Source organism: Myodes glareolus, chromosome 17 (assembly GCF_982192425.1).
Source record: "Myodes glareolus chromosome 17, mMyoGla1.1, whole genome shotgun sequence".
In the NCBI taxonomy this organism is placed as follows: Eukaryota; Metazoa; Chordata; class Mammalia; order Rodentia; family Cricetidae; genus Myodes; species Myodes glareolus.
The window spans coordinates 54,203,904-54,227,992 of record NC_142042.1 but is presented as its reverse complement, the minus strand read 5'-3'; the positions used below and the strand labels follow the sequence as shown (position 1 = coordinate 54,227,992).

Below are 24,089 nucleotides of genomic sequence, written 5' to 3'. Positions count from 1 at the left end.
GTACTCATAGTTTTCTGAGGAAGTTTTTCTTCCATAGAGGTTTTTCCAGACAGGAGTTATTGGATTGCCAGTTAAAAGTTGCTGTTGTAGTAATATACAAGTGACCAGCAGCAGATAGTTACTTCAAAATTGACTCGTAACTATTATTTCCTAAATATTAATTACAAATTCTCTGTTTTGAATATAGTTTTTGTTTATTTGTTTTAAGGTATCAATTTTTGGAAGAAGCGTTTCAAAATCAGAAAGGTGCAATTGAAAATCTGTTGGCTAAGCTTCTTGAAAAGAAGAATTACGTTCATTTTGCAGCTACACAAGTGCAAAATAGGTAAGTTTGTTGCATAGGAAACAATTTTGCTTTAAGGATTATTAAGGAAGAATGCATCTACATTAGATTTATTTTCCTACTACATTAAACTCATAGAGATGTATTTTTAATAGACCATGATAAAATTTGAGCTTGATGTATTTGTTAATTAAAGTTTACCAAAAACATTTAAAAATTTTAAGGATACATCTTCGAATTTTTATAATTAATAAGACTTCAGTGTACATGAGCTTTGAACTTGGAAAATAAGTTAGTATGGAATTATAAAATTAAAGGTAGAAATTGTATGGAAGATGTAAAGAGAATATTAATAATGGACAAAGGCTTCAGTGTAAGAATTTTTGTGTACAAGCATGAGGACCTAATAACCCAGCACCTTTATAGAAAGCTAAGTATGGTACACCCATCGTAAGCCCAGAGCAGTGAAAGGTAGAGACAGGAGGATGACTGGGCCTTGCTGCCCACCAGCCTAGCTCCAGGTACAGTGATGTCATTTCAAGGAAATGAGGAGAAATGATAGAGCAGTACATCCAGCATCTTCTCTGGTCTCTACCCTGTGTTCTCACCCACACATAATGTATGCAAGCATAACACAACTAAGTTACATAAAACAAAACAAAACAACCCACAGTAGTGAAGAGATTTATTTTCCCATCAAACAAACACTCCAAACTACTTTATTTTACTAGTAGCATTGCAAGGTGAATCTATAATACAGATTTTTGTCATCCTAAGTACCCAGCTGCTGTTATTTTTATCATTGCCGTGACCATCATCCTTATTTTATAATTATTCTGTTTAGGCACATTTATTTATTTTTTTGTACTTAATTTTTTAAAACTTTTTATTTTATCTTTGTGTCTTTTACATCATGTATCTCAATTCCATTCATTTCCCCATCCTTTTGTTTCCACCCTCTGCCCTTACAACCTTTCCCCAAAATAAAATAAAATTTAAGAGGGGGAAAAAAAAGAAGGAAAAATCAATCTCGTCATGGAAGTAGTGTGACATGGTAAATTCTTTATCCACATATCTTTACTTGCAAGTGTTCATTGTAAAGAGGCTTTAGTCTAGTTTGAGGCTGCTGGTTTCTGCTACACTGTTGATGCTGGGCTCTAACTGGGGCTCTTCTTGAATGTCCAGTTGTTGCCCTGTGTTGTTGAGATACTGCAGCTTTGGGTTTGCAGGACTGGCTTAGGTATATTTATAAATAAACTCGATTATTTATAGGGAAAGTGGTAATAAGTTCTAAAGAGGGCAAATTAATAAGGTTAGGACTCTTGTCACTGGAAAAACACATACTTGGAACTGGATGGAACACTTTAAACCTAGAAATTCCTGAAAGTATGAATTAGATTGTAGTTAATTGAGTAGACTCAATGATCTTGAAACTTTGTCTTGAATATTGAAACCACTAGTTAGTTCATGATGGTAAAATGGCACACAATAAGCCATATAAAGTATTACATATTTGAGTGAATAAAATTAATGGTTTATGATTGAACTTTTCATCTTCAGTGAGACCAAAAGAAAATAAAAGGCAAGACTGGAAAGATGGCTCAGCAGTTGAGTACTCACTGCCTTTCCAGAGGATCCAGTATTGGTACCAGAATCCTTGAGTCTGGCTTGTATGGTTTCTGGAATCTGAACTTCAGTCTTTAACTTTGGAGCAAGTTCTGTTAATTTTTCTCCAACTCCGCTCCCCATTATTTTAAAATTTTATTCAATGTTTTTCCATTTGCAGAGTACTTTTTAAAAAATATCTGTATGTGTGGTTGCTTGCTTATCTGTAAATGCAGCAGTGTGTGCCCACAGATTCCAGAATAAGGGATTAGAACCTCTGGAACTAGAGTTACAAATGGTTGTGAGGTTCCTGTTATGGGCACTGAAAATGAACCTGAGTCCTCTGCAAGAGCAGCAAGTGCTTTTACAGTGTCATCTCCAGCTCACATTATTTTAAAATTTAATTTTTTTAAATATGTGTGAATGTTTTGCCTGTATGTATATCTGTACTACTGCATGCCTGGTGCTTGAAGATTCCAGAGGGTGTTATATCCCTTCAAACTGGTGGTGCAAACGGTTGTGAGTTGCCACATGGGTTCTGGGAATCAACCTTGGATCCTCTGAAAAAGCTCCAAATCTGAAACAGCCCTCCAGCTCCTCCCACACCCAGTAGTTTATAATGGATATGTTTTTAAGTACAATAAGTCTTGGGACTATTCTCAGCTTTCAGCATGCATTGTGACTTCTGTTTTTGGTTGTTTTATGTTGGAGGTCTTGAATATAATACTATCGATGGGGTGTGTGTGCGCGCGCATGCGCACATTTAGAATTTGGGGGTAGCGTTTCAAGACAGGGTTTCTCTGTGTAATAGTACTGGCTGTTCTGGAACTCACTTTATAGACCAGGCTGGTCTCGAATTCACAAAGATCTGCCTGCCTCTGCTCCACAAGTGCTGGCTTTAAAGGTATGTGCCACCACCTCTCAGCAGTAACTTTTTATTTTTTCCTTATTGTTTTCCATTTACTTTAATAGGATGGAATTCAATAAAAGTTGCAAATAAGTATCTAAACAAGCAGTGATACATAGGCAAAGGAGGAAAAATTGTATTAAATTGATGAGAATGTGTGAAAAATTGTAATGTATTTGGCTGCTGAAAGAGTGTATACAATAGTAGAATACATAAAAAATAGACTAGATATTATAGTTGGGTGTTGACATTTTACTTTTATTAGTGAAATGACTTACTTCTCATTTTATAAATATGAAAGCAATCTAACACTTTATATTTGTAACCAGAACTTTAATATGTGTAATTATAATAGGTAGATATATATATTTATGAAATATGTGGGAACTATTTTTAAGTGGATTATTTCATAATCTTTGGGGATAAAACACATTCTTAGCAATAAAACAGGCCCTGGGTCACTGCTAACAGGTGTACTCCCTACCCGCAATGATTTAATGTTTTACTTTCTAAGGTATTAAGCGAGTTTGAGAGGAAATTATGAAACAATCTTAACTAGAACCCATTTTTGAAGTGATAAACCTTAAAATGAAAATAGATGCTGCTTTTAAGTTAAATTTCTGCCATTTCAAAAGGTTGTAACTAATCATTGTGATAGTCTTTTTGTATTTTGTTTGCAAAAAGCATCTTATGTGGAATTTTCAAAAATGATTAGACAATATATGTCGCAAATTTGATTGACAGTCAATAGTGCTAGGTATTTGTATCACATTCATGCCATAGTAATTTGATATTCTACAAATAAATAAACTGGCCTTCACAATCCTAATTTAAATGACTAAATAATGAATTTATTCTTTGTGTGACTTCTTTGGATCTAATTAAATGGTTAGGTCTGCTACAACATTTGTGTGTAGTTGGAGCTGCTTGTTTGTTTCCTGCTACCCAGACCTGAAATAATAACACAGAATCTGTATTAATTAAAACACTTCTTGGCCTATTAGCTTAGGCATATTCCTGGCTAACTCTTATATCTTATATTAACCCATTTCCATTATTCTTTGTAATGCCACGAGTCTCGTGGTTTACTGATAAGGTTCCATCCGGCATCTATCTCCTTCAGTGGCTACATGGCTCTTCTTTGACTCCACCTGTTCTCTCTTCTATCTGTTTGGAATTCCCACTTCGTCCTATTCTGTGCTGCAATAAGCTCAAAGCAGCTTCTTTATTATGGTATTCACAACATACAGAGGGGAATTCCACATCCCCTGTGCATGTTGACAAATATTTAACTTTAATTACTTGGAAAAGTGCCTAGTTGAATGATTCAGACACAAGCTGTGTTGATAACCTAATGATGCATTTTTCTTATTCAGGATTAAAGAAGTAAATGAAACTAATAAACGAGTAGAACAAGAAATTAAAGTGGCCATTTTCACCCTCATCAATGAAATTAATAAGAAAGGAAAATCCCTCTTACAGCAGCTAGAGGTATGGTTCAAGCAAAAATAAAACAAAAACTACTTCTCTTGCTCTTCCGCTGTTCTCAATGTTTATTCAAACCTCTTTTAAATGGGTGGGGGATATTCTTCCTTGCAGCATTTTTCTGAGAATCCAGGATTGCTACTATGTGATAGAGAACTAGCTTTTTATGATTACTTTGTAGTTAATTTTAATAACACTTTGAAATTTGGTTTTTGGCCGACTTGGAAATCACTATGTTAGTCTTGAACCTATAGAGCCTAGCTCTGTCTCCTGATTACTGGGATGAGAGTCATGTACTGCCATGCCTGACATAAAACATTTTTTTCTTTTTTCAAGCCATATAACTAGATAATTGTGATAATGTCTTAGGAAAAAATTATTACTAAAGCATGATGTAAATGAAGACAAAGCAAGCCCTTTGAATTTCTTTTCTTCCTTTCTAGCAAGAAGCCTCAATTTAACTTCTTTATACGAATGCAGTTGGGCTTATGTTTGAGCCATGTATGTATTTCTGTAATTTGCCAAAAATGTATCATAGTTTGCAAGACATAAACCTTAAGCTTAGTTACTAATTTTATAGTATTAGGTCTCTGTGTTTCATATTTTGTGATTAATATGTAGTAATCCAAATGAAGTTTTTTGGGTTTTGGTTTTTCTAGACAGGGTTACTTAGTGTAGGCCTGGCTGACCTGGAGCTTGCTTTGTAGACTAGGCTGACCTGGAACTCAGAGAGAGTTCTACCTACCTCTGCCTCTCAAATGTTGAGATTAAAGGCAGATGCCACTACTGTCTGGTCCCAAATAAAGTTTTAATCTAAATCTTTACTGCCCAAAGTTGATGTGTTCTCAAAAAATTTCAAATGTGAATTTTTCTTTTTTTCTTTTTTTTAGGCTGGGTTTCTCTGTGTGGTCTTGGCTGTCCTAGAACTCATTCTATAGACCAGGCTGGTCTTAAACTCACAGAGATCCTCCCTCCTCTGCTCCCCAAATTCTAGGATTAAAGGCATGCACCATCACTGCCTGGCCCAATGTGAATGTTATAGAAGTTTAGGTGGTTTTTTTTGTTTTGTTTTTTGTTTGTTTTTTTGTTTTTGTTTCTTTTAAAGAATAAACTAATTAGATTATCGTTAGAGGGTTGTTTCTATTTCATTTATCCATAGACCCTTTTAAAAGTATGAGAGACAGGTAGTAATATGCAAATGAACAAAATCTTGTGAACAAGATATTGGAATTTTTGTTTTTTAAATACAATTTCTTTAGGATAACCGTATGAATCTAAAGCAGTTAGTATTAACTACTTTTAATATATTTTCATGTACTGTGAATACATTTCATACATTTAAAAGTGATCATTGTAAATCTATTTCAAGAGCTTCAGAATTTTAAAATGCATATTAAGATTAAGGTGTATAAAAGAATATTTTTGAGACAGGGTTTCTCTGTGTAACTGTGGCTGTCCTGTAACTTGCTCTGTATATCAGAATGGCCCCGAATCTAGAGATCTGCCTGCCTTTGCCTGCTGAATACTAGATTAAAGGTGTGCAACTTTATTGCCTGGCAGAGTTGATGATTTCTAGTGAGGCTGTAGGTCAACATTCTGTCTGCTGAACACTTTCATTTATTTATATTATAAATAAACTTGTTTCCTTTTGAAAAATACTGCTTAGTAAATGAAGTTGTATAATTTGGGGAGAGAAAATGTTTAAGAAAGAAATGGATTGGTTCATTTTGGGCAGGCTATTCTTCCTGCAGCATTTTTCTGAAACTAGTTTTTGTTTGAACTTTGTTATGACATTTTGCTTAATTTCACCCTTAAACCTTTGGAATTTATCATTTTCCCCTTTGTTTGAGAAATTTTAACCTTCTCAAGTTACAACAGTAGGTGGCAGTAGTAATTCACATTTTCTTTAACCTAGAAAGTATAGTTAAGATTGTATAAAATGACTCTTCAAGGTCAACTCAGACTGTATTGAATTAACCTAAAACAGAAAGACACTGTATTATTTGGTGAAAGAAAAACCATAAACTACTGCTGATGTCCTGAATGGAATGGATTAACTTAGAGCAGAAATATTCGGTCCCACTTTTGTTTGTTACTTTCTTTCCTATTGTTCATAGACTCACCAAATAGTTATAGGCTTCCTTTGGACCATTTCTTATAGGAAATATAGGTATTTATGTATGTGACTTTTTAAATTTTTCAGTGAAACTCTTGTTCTATTTCAGAATGTTACAAAAGAAAGACAAATGAAGCTACTCCAGCAGCAGAATGATATCACAGGCCTTTCCCGGCAGGTGAAGCATGTTATGAACTTTACAAACTGGGCCATTGCAAGTGGCAGCAGCACGGCACTACTGTATAGCAAACGACTGGTGAGACACATAGTATCTTTATTTTTACTTAATGGACCTATTATTTACAAGTGTGGAATGTTTATATTATAAAAATAAAAACATGTTTAAAGTATTAATATGCATTTTGGCCATTGTAACCATCTGTATATAAGGATAGAGTAGCTGAGCTTGGTGACTTAACTAATTCAGCCGGCAGTTGGGAAGTTGAGGCCAGAGAATTGTGAGTTCAAGGCTAACCTTAACTGCATTTAATTTTAAAACTAATGTGATTTTTTTTTTCCTTGAAGATTACTTTTCAGTTACGTCATATTTTGAAAGCGCGATGTGATCCTGTTCCTGCTGCCAATGGAGCAATTCGTTTCCATTGTGACCCTACCTTCTGGGCCAAAAATGTAGTGAACTTAGGTGAGAAATCATCTCATGGGTATGGCTTGGGCTGTTAAGTTGAGAAGAGAACATTTAAACAAATTGTATATAAGTTTTTAAACTTTAAAGTGTGAGTGACATAAGGAATGTAATATGTTGGAAACTGTTTAGTTGCAGGCTGGCTTTTGCTTTTGGTGCTTGGGCATTGAACCCTGGCCTCTTGCACACTGAGCATGCTCTCTACTCTCTACTCTTCAGTCCTTGTAGGGTGTGGTCCCTTTGTAGCCTTTCCTTTTCAAAATTAGCATTGATTGTTTCATATAGAAACGATTATTCTGATAATTCTTAGATGTTTAGTGGTTTATGTCAAGTGGTGCAGTGGAGGAGGAACTCGAGGACTCTATAGTGTTCATAGTCACATCCCAAAGAGCGTTAGACAAGAGGAACTCTTTTCACTTAGTAAAAATATAAACTTTGCTTTTATTGCTCCATATTGTTGGCCTAAAGACCATGGGTGAAAGGTGTATGGGTAGACAATAAAAACAAGAAACAAAACAAACAAACTTGAGAACGAGAAAGCCAAGCAAGTAGTGCATATTGTAATCTTAGCTACTTAGGAGATTGAGGCCAGTGTAGGTGATGTAGTAAGATACAGTCTTACAGAAAAGTAAAATGAAACAAAATGACTCAAAATGAAATCTGCCATCCGTTGGAATAGTCTGTTTCAATATAATCATGTCCTTGAGATATGAATTGCACTATTTAAAGTTAGGCATCTTTGGGTAAACGAAAGAAAGCGGACTCTCAGTTTTGCCTTTGATGCTGTACCAGAAAATCACTGTAGTAAGTGCGTGTGTGGTGTTCTTCATTTTCAAAAAGTATAAAAGTAATTGACTGTTAGCAGAGTTCTTTGTGGCCTGCCAACAGCCACCTTAAATCATACCTTTTGAGAACTTATCCTCTATTCTCAGAAAGCAACAACTGTATAAAAAGGGAGGGAAATGACTGAACACATAAATGCTTCAAAACATTCAGGATTTCCATGGAAAATTATTTGTTAGCAGGGTATATTTTTACTTTTAACAATGGCAGTTGGAAAGTAAATGGGAAGATGGGGCAATGGCTCAGTGGTTAAGAGCACTGGCTGCCCTTTCAGAGGACACAGATTTGATTCCTAGCATCCACATGGCTGTTCACAACTGTCTGTTACTCCAGTTCCAAGGGATCTGATACCTTCTTCTGATCTCTTCAGGAACCCAGGCATACAGTAGTTGGTTCACAGACATATATGCACCCAAAACACCCGTACACATTCAAAAAGAAAAAGACAGCAGATAAGAATCAGTATAGCAACTGTCATGAGTATCCTGGAGTCTTTCATGGAAGAATTGATTCATACCTATTGGATCCTTCCTCTAATAATGTCTCTTTCAGTCTCCAGCCAGCTAGCTGTAAAGGTGAGGACTAACATCCAAAGCTTGTCCTCTGACCTCTACCTGTGCACTTTGTACATGTCCACAACCATCCACACACAAAACATGCACATTCATACACATATGTCACATGCACATAGGTGTTAGAACAGATAGTCTATTTTAAATAATGAGCTCATTTGGGGGAGGGTTCAAGGGACTTTGGAATCTATTTAATTTTTAATTGCCATCTTTAGCCTTAGTGCTCATTTATGCTTTGCTGTTGAATGCTCTGAGGTGCTAATTGTTAGGAGGAGGAAAAGATAGTGATTCGTCTTCAAAGTGGACAATTTAGTTGATTATTTGTAAATCCTTCTTATGTTTTTAAACCCTCAGGTAATCTAGTAATAGAGAGTAAACCAGCTCCTGGTTATACTCCTAATGTTGTAGTTGGGCAAGTTCCTCCAGGTACAAACCACATTAGTAAAACCCCAGGACAGATTAACTTAGCGCAGCTTCGACTCCAGCACATGCAGCAACAAGTGTATGCACAAAAACATCAACAGTTACAACAGATGAGAATGCAGCAACCGCCAGCTCCTGTACCAACGACAACAGCAACAACACAACAGCATCCTCGGCAAACAGCCCCACAGATGTTACAACAACAGGTAAGCATTGTGTCCCTACAATATTGATAGAAATTAGAAAAAGACCATATGACTACACTTCATTCTGTGTATATGAATTACACATTCAGATTTACTAGACGGAGTTCAAAGTTCAGAGATGTGGAGAAATATAGATATTACATAAGAACAGAGGAAATAGTGACATATTTGCCCCTCTGTACCACATTACTCCCTCATACAAATAAAATCATGAGCCAAAGAATCAGATTATTTCTAAGATCTGTTGCATTCTTTAGGCATTTGCTCAAATTGTTCTTATTTCTGGTCTTTTTGTTTATGTACTCCTTCACAATCAAGTGTTATCTCCATGATGAGATGAATTAATGTTATTACCAGACCTATAAATTATTGGGGTTGGAAGAGAGAATATAGCTTATTCTATTGCTTTATAGTGTTCTGTTATAATTGAATTACTTTTACTTTAACATTTTATGATTGAAAAATAGATTTGTAGAAATAGATGAACTGGATGTGATGACACATGCCCTTAATCCCTGTACCTGGGAAGTAGAGGCAGGTGGATCTCTGAGTTTAAGGTCAACCTGGTCTACAGAGTGAGTTCCAGACAGAGAAACCCTGTCTTGAAAAAGAAACAAACAGAAAAACTAAAGTTGAAAATATGAATTGCAATTTTTACTTTTTATAGCCTCCAAGATTGATCAGTGTGCAAACAATGCAAAGAGGCAACATGAACTGTGGAGCATTTCAAGCCCATCAAATGAGACTGGCTCAGAATGCTGCCAGAATACCAGGGATACCAAGGCACAGCGGCCCTCAGTATTCCATGATGCAGCCTCACCTCCAAAGACAAGTATGCCTAGAGTTACATTTGTAAGAATCATACAATTTTAAAACTAAAAGACATTATTTTTCATAATTAGTTGTTGGTGTGGGTCTTTGATACTTCTGATAATTTGTTTTATATCTGCTTGTCCCAGAAAAAATTTGTACACAGGAAAATTGGTTTCTTTAAGCCTTTTATACTACGAATTAAGGTACTCTGGTGTAAGTAAGCTCATCTATAGAGTGAAAAACAAGGAACTTTTGACTTATCCTTTAGTTCCAAATGATAATTTGAAAATCAAGGTTAGAACTTTGATTTTTCTCTTATTTTATTGTGCCTTTTAACATGACATTTTAATACTGATAACAAAGAAATTTTTAAGTTTAGGGCTAGTTGTGTGTATATGTGTTTTGTAACTTTTTTCTACAGAGTGTAGATATGCTTAATCTTAAATTGTTGTGGTTTAGGATCTAGCTCAGTTGTAGAATGCTTGAAGCCCCGGGCTTGGTCTCTATTACTGCCAAGAAACTCTAAGAGAACAATAATAAAGTAAATTAAGCCAGGTTTAGTAGCTATGACTGTAATCCCAGTGCTAAGAGAGATAGAGGTAGGAGGGTCATAATTTAAAGTTACCTTGGCTTCATGGAGAATTAAAGGCCAACCTAGGCTACATTAGCCCTTCTCTTAAAAGGCCATTTATCTTAGATAGAGATGGAGAAATGGCATAGTGGTTAGAGGCACTTTCTATTTTTACATGGGAATTACGTGTGGTTTTTAGGACTCACTGGCAGCCCAAAACCATCTATAACTCCAGTTCCAGGAGATATAGCACCGCCTTCTGGCTCTTGAGATCATTGCTCACACGTGTTGCACAGAAACTCATGGAGGCATCACACAGCACCTAGATAGAGAGATACATAGATAGATGAATACAATTTTTAAATGAAATAAAATACAGAAACAAAATAAAGCGATTTACAGGCAAATTTATAATCTTTAACATATATAATTATGTAAACTCGGGATGAACTATGATCATAAAATGAAGTGTTTTAAACAGTATTTCAAGTTAAAAATATATTCCTTTTTGTTGTTGTTGTTTAAAAAAACTCAGTGCTGTCTCAAAACATGAGCATACTGTGAACTGAGTATGGTAATGTACACCTCTAATTTAGAACTCAGAAGATAGAGTAGACGTAGCGGGAGTTGGAAGCCAGGCTGGTCTATATAGAGATCTTTTCTCAAAAATTAAACAAGCATGCTGTAGAGGCTTTTAGAATCACCGGTTAATTTAAAGATGCAATGGTCATGTTATATAACAGATTCTGAGCCATAACCACTAGGCTAAAATTTGGGGAACAGGGAGATTGTAAATGGCTCCCTTTGCAGAGGACCCTAATTGAGTTCATAGCACTCCCATGGCAGCACCCTCTCTTGTATACCCGGAGTATGTCTAAATTCAGCTAGACATGCACACATACACAGAAACTAATACACCTTAAGTAGAATTATTTATTCCAAATTATTTCCAAATAAAAGAAAGACTAGGGTAAACTTCTACTAAGTTTGCTTGTTTAGTCTACATGTTAAACACTTAAAGCAATGATTCCGTAGCTCTTTACCAAAATTACACCCAGAAAGATTTCTGAAAAATGTTTGTTCACTTATATTTGACATTTTTATATATTTGTAACTAGTGGTGAAAATATTCTAGAATATTGTAAATGTTGACTTGAAAGCTAAAAGTGAGATGTAAGATGGCTCAGACAAACACTGAGAAAGTGGGCCTTAGAATTGGCGCAGTGGTTAGAGCAGAGTCTGCCCTTCTAGATTCAATTTCCAGTGTCTGCTTGATGACTCATAACCATCTGCAAGTTCAGTTTCAGGGGATATGAATACTTCTGGACACAGTGCATGTGGTGCACAGATGTACATTCTGGGAAAACATTCATATGCATAAAAATAAATTTTTTAAAAAAGACAAAGCTATTAACAAAAACTATTGGTTAAATTGAGTGATAGCAAAGTCTCTTCCTAAGATTTAAGTCCCTTCTGTTGAAAAGTTATCATTGTATTTTTTTGTATACAGTTATGGAAACAAAATAGGTTTATGTGGTTTAAGATAGATGAGGCTGGAGAGATGGTTCAGCAGTTAAGAGCACTTCCACTCTTGCAGAGAACCTGGCTTTGGTTCCCAGCGTCCACATGGAGTTCAAACTGTCTGTAACTCCATTTCCAAAGGTATCTGATGGCCTCTGCTGACCTCTCTGGGCACTGCACACATGTGGTGCACAAATATACACGTAGGCGCTCATATGCATAAAAAGGAATACTAATCAAATGATGTAAAAATTTTTAAAGTATATATTTCTTAAATTAAGTGTAGTGTTTTAACCTTTTCAGTTATAGCTTTTTTACTGTTATTTATTGTTAAAATAAGAATAATTGATTCTTACTGTGTTTTATTTTTATGTAATGCTCAAGAAAATTTATAAAAAATTATGTAATTGGAGAGTAAAAATTTTATTACAAAAATATTTCTCACTTTTTTTGTACATTTTCTAGTGGAGCTTTTCACAGTTCTGTTTCATTAGTCGGGTTTATTGGCTCTTCATTTTTGTTGTTCCGCAGTATCAGCCCCTTTGATACCCAAGTCCTTTTTCAGTTGTGCCTTTGTTTAACTTTGTAATTTGGTTTTAGCTTTCCCCCCATATTTTTCAGCAGTATGCCATTACTTTGTCAAGTGAGAGAAGGACAGTTGTGAAAAGACCATTCATGACACAGTTTTAGGCAAATACGTTTTTAAAATAATACTTAGGAAGACTGAAGATGCTGCTTTCCTTATAACTGTTGAGATACCCGTGTACCCCTTAGTTCTTGGGGTACTTTTAAATATTGTGAGTACCAGGGTTTAACATTTGAAAGAGTACCAAGAATCAGACCATTAGGTTTTAGAGTTTTCCCTTCAAAAGTCATTGTCAGCATTTTTAGTTTTTTAATATTTGATTGATTTAATTTTGTATGTTTAGTAATTTCCCAAAGACCCACACATGTATTAACTTAAATAATCCTCACAGCAGCCTGGTCTATGAAACCATTAAGGGATCATTTATCTGTATATTACAATTACTGAGATTATGTGACTGTTTAAAACTTCATAGTATTAGAACTAGGAATCTGTGTCATACTTTCTTAAATTCATCATTCTTTCTACCACATTGTTAAATTTTGTAGTTTTTATTTTTCATTAGATAGAAGACTAACGGATCACAGAATAGTGCCTTCAGAGCTGTGCCTTCCATGGCCAGCTATTTGCAGACTTGGTGCCTTCTACATCTTTATATCTTTGTTCTGAAGATCATGTCAGTAGGCTGACAAGTTGGCAATTATTTGCAAATCTGTTTACCCTAGATAGTACATAAAAACGAAAGATTAGTTCAAACTACTCTATTGTATAAGTTTGGGAGGCTCTACTTCTTTGTCAACTGCAGATACTTTTAGTTTGGAAAGGATACACTAAAGATAGTTACATTGTTCTAAGGTATGGTTCAGAGATGGTGGCAAGAGCACATAATTATAATACCTTCTTTCTTAAACAGCACTCAAACCCAGGACATGCTGGACCCTTTCCTGTTGTATCAGCACACAACCCAATCAACCCGACAAGCCCTACCACAGCAACTATGGCAAATGCAAATCGAGGTCCCACCAGCCCATCTGTTACAGCAATAGAACTAATTCCCTCAGTCACCAATCCAGAAAACCTTCCATCATTGCCAGATATTCCACCTATACAGGTTTGTATTTAAGTTCAACAAATTGTTTAAAATCTCATACTAACTGAAGAAATACATTTTTCAGATTTTGTTTAGTTTCAGGACCAGTAATTTACTTGAATGAACCTTCTGAATAGTAAAGGACACATATGTAAAGTTTAAAGTTACTGTGCTGAGACTAGTATTCCTCCATGTTTTAAAGTTAGAAGAGTCTAGCTAAACAACAGTAATGGTTGTCCACTCCTTAAAACCAGTTGAGCAAAGAGTGGCTTGTGTTGAAAGGTTGAGATATCAGGCACTTTGGGAGACATAATAAAAGAGAAGAAATTATGATGAAAAGAAGATGAATCACAAAGTGCTCTCTGAGGTTTCTCATTTCTTCAGCTTTTATAAATAAAATCTTTGAGGATTATACTATTTTTCCCCTAATTGTATGACTTTTATTGGTGGTGGGGGGGAGGGGTCACCAGGGCATCAAGGAGCAGTGAAAGCTATTGAAATAGTAGGACTGTGAAACAGGTTCTTACTGTGTATTCCTGGCTGGCCTCAAAGTCACTGAGATGTTCTGCTTCTGACTTCTGAGCCAGGATTGAAGGCATGAGCCACCGTTGCCTGGCTGTGTCAGAGTTTTAAATGAAGCTTTTATAACTTCAAAGTTATTTGAAAACCACTGGCTCCTTCTGATTCTGTCAACCTACTACAGTTTCTTGATATTTGAAGAGATTGGGGGTCTCTCGACCAAGGAAACGGTAACTGGATTGGTACTGAAAGGATTAGACTATATAATAGAATGTAATTAAATTTTTGGAATATAAGTTAAAAGGTTACATTTGTAAGTTATCTTGTAATTAACAAAATGCTTTCTTGGACAGTTTGTGAGTTTTGATTCTTGAAATCATCTCCTGGAATATGTAGCGTTGATATTTATAATGAAATAATGGTGAATGATTTTCCTATGTATGTCGTCGGTAAAAATGTTAGAAATCTTTTAAAATATTTATTTATTTATTTATTATGCATACAGTGTTCTGCCTGCATACCAGAAGATGGCACCAGATTTCATTATAGATGGTTGGGAACCACCATGTGATTGCTGGGAATTGAACTCAGGTCCTGGAAGAGCAGCAGCCAGTGCTCTTAACCTCTGAGCCATCTCTGCAGCCCCCGAAATGTTAGAATTTGGTTCAAACTCTTGATTATAAATTTCATTATAATCTCTTCATTATTCATAGCGACACCAAGAAGATAGTAGACCTGAAAAGTTAGTTTGTCATTGTTTCTAGTATGGTTGCAAGATTGTTCAGTTGTCACCTGTGGTTTTAGGTATTTTTATGGTTTCAAAACTGTAGCATTGGCATCATTATCTGTTTCCTCCTTTTCTTGCTCCTAGAAGCTACTAATAGTTCTTCTGTTCCTGTTATGCACATTTTTTGAAGATAAAATATATAGGCTTTTATGTCTTTCATTTCTTTATACCTTTTATTTCTTTCACTTAGCGTAATGTTTACCAAGTCCATAGAATAACTTAATTTGTTCTTGGGGCTGAATAATACTATGTTGTGTAGAATGTTCTTTCGCTTTTCTTCTTTTGAAGATAAGGTCTTGAAATGTAGAACAGTGTGGCCTGAAATCCACTGTGTATCACATGCTGATCTCAAACTGACTTTTCATTTCACTCTCTCACATGGTAGGGTTATAGGCATGTATCCCATGTCTCTTTCTCGCTTTGGATCTTTCACAGTGTGTTTATGCAGTAGATGATGGATATTTTGGTTTCTTCTGTTTGCTTCTAAGGACATACTAGTACTGTGGACTTTTGTCTATAACAGTGGTTCTCTTCCTAATGCTGTGACCCGTTAGTAGAGTTCCTCCTGTTGTAGTGACTCCCACCGTAAAATTATTTTTGTTGCTACTTTGTAACTAATTTTTTCTATTGTGAATTGTAATGTAAATACCTTTTATGCAGGCTATCTAATATGACCCCGTGAAAGGATCATTTGACCCCCCCAAAAGGGGTTGTGATTCACAGATTGAGAACCACTGGTCTATAAGCTTTGTGTATGCATAAGTTATTTCTTTAATATAAAATAAAAATAACTTCAATAGGGCAAAACAAACGGACAGGAAGAAAAATGGAGCCAAAGAAACACATATAGATGTGGATACACACATTAACAGAAATCCCATAGAGATACAAATTTGGAAACCATAATATATAAGCAAAAGACCTGTAAGCTTTTCTTTTGTTTGTTTTTTAGGCCCAGACAAAAATAAGGCAAAAAACAGAAAAACCTCCAAAAATACCATGTTATTATTGATTTTGTTTTGTATTGGCCACCTACATCAGCATTGGCCATGCTGATGGGCATGGTACTTCCCTTAACCATTCAATTTATGAAACTGTTGGCCATCATAATACGGAAAGCAAACATTTTTAAGAGTAAACTTTGTGTTGGGCATGTGACTTGGTGGTATAGTGCTTATCTGTATCATGTATAAGAAATCAACCTACCTACCTACCTTCATTTATTTTGAAAGACAGATTCTCAATTTATAGCCCTGGCTGCCCTAGAGTTCACCATGTGGACCAAGTTGGCCTCCCAACTCAGAGACCCACTTGCCTCTGCCTCCCAAGCGTCAGAATTAAAGCCGTGAGTCACTATGCCAGGTTGTAAAGTCTTATAACTGCAAGGACTATAACAACTAAAATAGTAGAGTAAATACACCCATCAATAGTAGTCATTTTCATTTTTAAGTTTTATGTTCTGTATGTAATTATGCTGTGTTTTTACATAATTTTTCATATGGCAGGTTTCCTTGCATCAGCAACATTATAGGTATAAGTAATGGCTTTGTATTATGGATGGCATTATTTAGCAACAGGGATTTAGAAGAATCGTTTAACGCACAGTATAGTTGTTCATTCCAAAACACTGATTTTTGTCTGCCGGTCACAATAATAATATTATTCCAAGAAATTATGTAATGGAGCTGAAATTAGGCTAAATTAGGAATTCGCATAGAGAAATCCAGCATTGACATTAATCAAAGTAAATGAATATTGCAAATAATAAGTCTAATATGAAATACAGAGATAAACTCTCAGACCTAACTATTTTGCACAATCCAGAAAATAGCTGATTTGTACTTGGATATGTGAATGTAATGTGTGGTTTGGTTGTCAGCATAAGGATTTTGTTTTAGATGTTAAAATACTATTAGCAATGGCTTGAAAAAGTGCTCACTACTGGGAGATAATAAAATACTGAAGAGATAAATGAAATGAAATTGGTTGGGAATTACTACCATATAGCCTTTTTCCTAAGATGTTATAATTTGACAATTAGATTGCCAGAAAGAAATGAGGTGAGGACTTAAAAATTCAATTATTGGCTGGAGAGATGTCTCAGAGGTTAAGAGTGCTGGCTGCTCTTCCAGAGGTCCTGAGTTCAATTCCCAGCAACCACATGGCGGCTCACAACCATGTGTAATGAGAACTGGTGCCCTCTTCTATTGTGCATGCATGCATGCATGCAGGTAGAACACTGAATATATAATAAGTAAATAAATTTTTTAAAAAGTAAATTATTGTGGGGTGTGTACATCACTATATATATTCACATGAAGGAATAACTTCATGGTTTGAACATGCCTAAAAAAACTGTATCCTTATTACATGGTAAAACCTCTGAGATCAAAGATTGTTTCTCTTTGATCTTTAGACAACAAGAATGTAGAGCCCAATATGTGACACGTTCCCAAATATTTGAAGGAAATGCAGCTATAGTCTTAAGTGATCCATGTTTCCAGGAACATGTTGCCTTTAGACCTCAGTATACTGAAATCCTTACCTTGAACCTAATTAAAACTATTTTACCTGTCAGGAGGAAAATATTACGTTCTACCAATATGCATATTGTATTAATCAACCAAGCAATACACTATTACTGTAAATGAAACATTAAAATATAAAGCATTCTGTTACCCATTTACAATTCATGAAATCAGACTGTATTTTCCGACCACCAGGAGGCAGGCAGAAGCCCTTGTTTACCAGCCTAACATCTGCAACTCATCCCTAGAAACCATGCAAGGGCAGCTGAAGAGAACCTGACTCTGCAAGCTGCTCCTATGGCTTCCGCATGCCTGGATGCAGCTTAAAGTATCAATCACTTGGTTGTAATACAGCAGGCGGTGCAGTAAATTGAGATTAGAGTTTGTAGTTTCTGTTTGTTTTGTTTTGTTTTTTTGAGACTGGGTCTCCCTGTATAGCTCGATCTATCTGTAGAACGGGCTGGCATCAAACTAAGAGAAGAGATCTGCTTGCCTCTGCCTCCTAAGTGCTGGGATTAAAGGTGTGTGCCACCACACCCAACCAACCATTCTTTAATTTCTTAAATGGTTGAGTCAAATCGAATTTACCTTTTAGGCTTACTAGGAAAATTAAATAATTTATGTAAGTTGGTGTCTGTAATGTATATATTTAATAAATATTAGTTGGTATAATTAGCTTGCCTCCACTATAATTTTTATAAAGTAACTTTAGGGGAAGAACCAAAATATTTTTATATTTAAAAGGGGACATAATATTTACTTGACAGAAATGTTAAGCACTTACTTGAGGAACACTGGAGACAAGAGAGGCTTGCTGACAGAGAGTACACATTTAAATTTAATCCTAATCATGATTGTTTCTTAAAGAGGAAAGCACTAAGTAAATCTTGTAAGGAGTTAAACTTCCTTGAAACCTGTAGGGTGAGTAGGAATTAGGAAAGGAGTGATTGGCAATAAACTACATGAGGTAAAATTAACAGAATTTCAAAACTCAATGAGGTAGAGAAGATCTTTTGAACAGCAAAAATAAGACCAGTGAGAAAGCAAAAGGAGACAGGGATGGCATGAAAGGAGTCTAGAGACAATAGGAAGGGGCCCGGACTTCTGTGAGCTTCATAAAGGGGTTCTAATTTGATCCTGTGTTCAACAAGGTCCTTGTGCTTGAAGGTACACACCTTGTACGTGGTAGGTGAGGAGGGATGAGAGGAATATTCTTACGGATTCTCCTTCTTCCCTTCCTCCCTTCCTCCTTCCCTCCCTCCCTCCTCTTTTAATTTAAAAGGTCTCTGTAGACTTTATTAAAGAAACCATTATAGATTTTTTTAAGTTAATCAGAAAAAAATGAAAGTACCCCTTTTTTCTTGTCAGTTCCTGTAGCTTTCTTGCTTTTAAAACTACATGATTATTTTGTTGGTCACGGCATGTTTGTCACGTGCACATATACATATATACACGCAGGCAGAACATCCATAAACAAATCTTAAAAATTAAATTAAAGACATAACAGCTGTTGATTTGAAAAATCATTTCTAGTCACTATGGAAATGATGATTGAAACATTGCATATTAACTATAGTATTGGTGAGAAAGTAGAGGAATTGGGTTCCTCACATACTGTTGGTGGGAATGTAAAATACAACGACCACCTGGAAAAAAAAGAGTTCAGCAGTTTCAGGACAAGTCAAATATATATCTACCACTGGACCAGCTCACTTTTAGGGAGAAAAGAGGGCAGGCACTAAGTGCATAGTTTTGTCTTAAGCCAGAAATAGATTTGTATAAGAAATAATTTGGCCTTTGGAGAATAGATTGAATTGTGGGAATAAATAGAATCAAGCAAGATTGACAATTTCTTAGGAATAGTGTGGATTTTCAGATAGTTTCAGCAGTGGCTTTTTACTTGTGTAAAAATTTCCTCACTGAATCATCACATTCTGCAGGATAGATGACTTATTTTAGGACAGGAAAGTGATGTTCTTTTTTGGAAAACTGTCCCAAAATTGCAATGCTTTATCCTCTAACTTTATCCTACTGCCTCTTAAGTATGAAATAAGTTCAGATTTCCTGCTTTTTCTTTCTTTTGTATACTGTGATGCACCTTGCTCAGGCAGGATGCTGATGTAAGAACTGGTCAGAGCTTAAAGTTGGGTTTTGACATGTCTTTATCCTTGTATGGATGATTCTGATGGGACAGTAAAGAAGGGAAGACTTAGGACAAGGGTGCCCCAGCAATTTTGAGAAAAGAAAGTAAACTGTTAGTATGTTAGAACTATTTTTGTAGTTAGACAGGGCTTAATGGATTATTAAGTTTATCTTAGCAGCTGGGTATCTGTTGTATAATATAAAGTATAGTTTCAGTAACATAAACTTCATACAGTGTTTGTTCTCAGAAGAGCCTAAGGAAGCAGCAGTTAGGTTGAACTTGATATTGCATAATCTGTTGTAGTAAAGTAAGTACAAACAGTGACATTAATTTATTCATCCTCAGTTTAATCAAAGCAAATTTATTTTTATCTCTTTTTAGTTGGAAGATGCTGGCTCAAGTAGTTTAGATAATCTACTGAGTAGATATATCTCAGGCAGTCATCTACCCCCACAGCCTACAAGTACCATGAATCCTTCCCCAGGACCCTCTGCTTTATCACCCGGATCTTCAGGTAAAGCAAACAGGGATATTGCTTCATTGCTCTTAACACCTTCAGATAGGGGTGGAGGAGTGAAGGCTGCCTCCTGGTGTCTGTATTAGGTAAAAACAGCAACAAGAGGGAGGTGTGTGTGGAGGTACAGCGTATGTATATACACTTTACACACATGATGTGGTACAGAGGATGGAAAGGGATAAAAAATCCTCTTAAGGAACTGGCTCTCCTGATTATTTTTCTGGGCATTGGCAAGCCCAAAATATGCAGGGCATTTTAGCAAGCTAGAGACTCAGGGAAGAGTTACTTTACAGTCTAGTGTACAGAGTAAAACTCAGAAGTGGACTGAAAGGAATAGTTCCAACTTTGCAAGGGCTTCAACCGGTTAAATGAGGATCACTTGAATTATGATGGACAGTTTGCTTTTCTCAAGGTTTGCTTTTCTCAAGGTGTGTTGACTTTTCTTGGTTCATTTTTCAAATATGCATGCATATGTGGTGGGTTTTATTTCAGTTTGTTGTTTGTTTGCTTTTTGTTTTGCAAGACAGGGTTTCCCTGTATAACAGTTCTGGCTGTCCTGGATCTCGCTCTTGTAGACCAGGCTGACCTCAGACTCAGAGATTTGCCTGTCTCTGCCTCCCCAGTGCTGGGATTAAAGGTGTATGCCACTACTGCCTGGCTGAGGTAAAGATTTTTACATAAGGTATATTAGCATTTTTTTGAATTATATCATTGAGCTTTAGTGAGATTTTTTTTTTTTCAGAATGTTGAAAAAGGATGAATGCCTGATTGGTTTGTGTGTCACTGTAGTGTCAGCTCTCAGATGGAGGCAGTGGACAGTTGAGGATTTAGGGCCAGTCTGGGCTATGTAATGAAACACTGTCTCAATTTTTTAAAAAGAGTAAAGGGCTATATATAGTCTATTTTGTGATGTGAAGAAATGATAACTTTCTCAATCTACTACTTCTTGCTTTTGGGCAATACTTACAAGGTGCTGAGGTGAGTCTGGATTCAGCTGGAAGAAGCTGGCCGGTGTCTGCTAATCATATTTGCCATCTCTGACTTTACAGCTGTCTGTGATTTACAAGAGTCTCTGAGCCAGGCTGTATTGTCTGAATGTCCTAATCCTCAATCTGACTTTTGTTTTTTAGGCTTACCCAATTCTCACACGCCGGTGAGACCCCCTAGTACATCTAGCACCGGCAGTCGAGGCAGGTGAGTTGTTTTTGTTTTTAATGGTATTATGTTACTTACAACTTTTTTCTTAAGAAAAATTTCAAATGTAGTTAATAAAAATAAACTCATATTTTTATACTCAGTTTCAACAGTCAGTACATTGATTATACCCAGTCTTCTTTTCTTTGTACTCTTTTCTATTCCCTTGTCTGGTTTATTTGAAACAAATCTCAGAAATTATGTCATTTTACTTGTGGACTATTCAGTATTGTTTCGATCCAATTAATTAAGTTACCAATTTATCCACATAAATGCTTTTTTTTAAAAAAAAAAAGTACTTCTTTGAACCACATTTAAATAAACCCTATACACTGTCATCAACAGATTGGTTTGTATAGGTGATCAGTTTTTTTTTTTCAGATGTAGAATTTTCTCTTGTAGACTTCTAATTCTCTCATTGTTTTTAATTTGCTTCTCTTTTTGTCAATATGGGCAGTTTAGAGCGTAGGTTTGCAGGTGTGGGGCTTGTTGGAGAGGTAACTCAGAATTGAAGAGCCATTTGACTCTTATATCCATGTCAGGTGACTCACAACCGCCTATAACTCCAGCTTTAGCCAGATCTACCACTTTTAGCTTTTGAAGGCACCTAAGTCGGGTGTATGCATGCACACACTTAAAAATAAGCCTTAGAAATAAGAAATTTAACAGAGCATGTTTAATTAGGAAGCAAGAATACTTCATTTGTAGTACTGTACTTCCATTGGGAGCACTTTTTGTGTGTGTGTGTGTGTATGGTTTGTGTTCATATGGGCAGTGTATGTGTGTGGAGGCCAGAGGTCACGTAAGGTGTCTTGTTCACTTCTTCACCTTACATTTTGAGACAATCACTAAACCTGGAGCTCAGATTTGGTTACTGACTGACCAAGGAGCGCTTCAAATTTTCCTGGTGTGTGTGTGGAGGGGCATGTTTATGGGAATAACTTCTCCTGAGTCCTGGAGATCAAATTGAGGTTGTTGAGCTCTGTGTCAAGTATCTTTACTGGTTAAAAAGTATTGTTTTGATAATTACTGCTTTACAATGCTTCTATAAAGACACTTTGTCAGTAACTGAATTAAGGGGCAGCAAGGTAAATTTTCTTTATTGACTTTTGTAATGAATTGATTTCCAGGTTCCTTCAGTAGTGTTCCAGGAGTTTGACTATTGTACTCTTATGAATCTACTTATTCAACACACTTTTAATGTTTCTCTGGGTATTAAGAGCATTCATTGCTTTTAAAATGTTCATTTTTTTTCTTCAGCCTTTGAACAGAGCTAAGAAGAAATAGGTTTTTAAGATTAAACAATGAATACATTCTTTTCACTGTTTAGTACTTTGTATAATTTAAAACAGTATGAAGTTTTAACGAAGATATTAGAGAATTGGGGTTTTATGTGTATCTATTCTGAAAGCTGTTCCTATTAAACTGCTTGGTTGATTTTTTACTACTTTAAATAATCAGTGCTTTCAGAAGAAAGATAAACAGTGAAAACTTCATTCTGAGTAGCTATACTAGTCTTTATTTTCTTTTAATTTAATCTAACTTTATGTGCATTGATGTTTTGCCTGCATATATGTCTGTTTGAGATTATTGAATTACTTGGTTTTGGAGTTATAGACGGTTGTGGCTGCTGCGAACTGAACCTGGTCCTGCTGAACCATCTCTACAGCCCCTAGCTATACTAGTCTTATTTACTTTGCTCAGTGGTGAATTGTTTTTGTTGTTTATTCTTTATGTAAAACCTTTAACCACATATCTATACTCTCCACTTTCATTTATATTGATTCTAGTAAGTTTGTACCAGGATGTTTGCTATTTATTGTTCTGTTCTTCCAATCATCCCCCAAAATCTGAAATAATCTTTCTTTGTGAGGCTTTCTTTACCACTTGTGCTGATGTTGTATTCTTTAGCTGTTTGAGATGCAAGTGTTGGAACTATTTCTGTAGAGAGGCACAATCATTGATGGTTTATGCTACAGGTTGAGCATCCCTAACACAGAATTTGAAATACTCCCAAGATGCAAGCACTAGTTTGATGCTCCAAGTGAAAAATTCCATAGCTAATCTCACATTACAGTAGGTTGCAATCAAGTTGCTGAGTGTACTTAAAATATTGTATGAAACTACTTTCAGGTTGTATATGTAAGAAACATAAATGGATTTCATATTTATACTTGAGTTCTATCCCAGGTTATCCCATCCTGTATTTGTAAATATTTCAGAATAGGAAAACATGTCTCAAAACTCTAACCTCAGGTGTTTTAGATATGGATACTCAGCTTGTAGTAGCATGGAAATGTAATCACTTACTAGGATCCTTAAATAGTTTATTGCTCACTCTTAAGTATTTCAGATCATGAAATATACTTTTAAAGTCTGGGCTTATGTCTGTTACAATTCCATTTTGAGGTAATTGTCTACTATCGTTAATAATAGTACTTTTATTTATGCTTTTCGATCAAATGTGGCTTTTGCTTCTTATTAGCTGTGGATCTTCAGGAAGAACTGCTGAGAAAAGTCATAGTTTCAAATCTGATCAGGTGAAAGTCAAGCAAGAACCTGGGACTGAAGAAGAGATCTGCAGCTTCTCAGGGGCTGTGAAACAAGAGAAGACAGAGGATGGCAGGAGGAGTGCTTGTATGGTAAGCTCCCCCAGGCTCTAAGATGACGAAAGGAGGTCACATTGCTTATCTTCCATCATACTAGGCATATCTATTTGTCTTTAAATTCTTATGTC

At 35.8% G+C, this 24,089-nt stretch overlaps 1 protein-coding gene across 2 annotated transcripts in view; it reads left to right on the top strand.

The window, feature by feature from the left end:
• Trim33 (tripartite motif containing 33) overlaps positions 1-24,089 on the top strand; it is a 92,436-nt gene that overhangs the window by 56,097 nt on the left and 12,250 nt on the right. For both annotated transcript variants that reach the window (XM_085677900.2, XM_048442167.3), the window contains exons 5-14: positions 209-325; positions 4,172-4,286; positions 6,506-6,652; positions 6,922-7,039; positions 8,809-9,083; positions 9,751-9,915; positions 13,488-13,685; positions 20,023-20,155; positions 21,289-21,352; positions 23,838-23,994. In XM_085677900.2, coding sequence (XP_085534026.1) covers positions 209-325; positions 4,172-4,286; positions 6,506-6,652; positions 6,922-7,039; positions 8,809-9,083; positions 9,751-9,915; positions 13,488-13,685; positions 20,023-20,155; positions 21,289-21,352; positions 23,838-23,994 — 1,489 coding nt within the window. The remainder of the gene's footprint in view (positions 1-208; positions 326-4,171; positions 4,287-6,505; positions 6,653-6,921; positions 7,040-8,808; positions 9,084-9,750; positions 9,916-13,487; positions 13,686-20,022; positions 20,156-21,288; positions 21,353-23,837; positions 23,995-24,089) is intronic.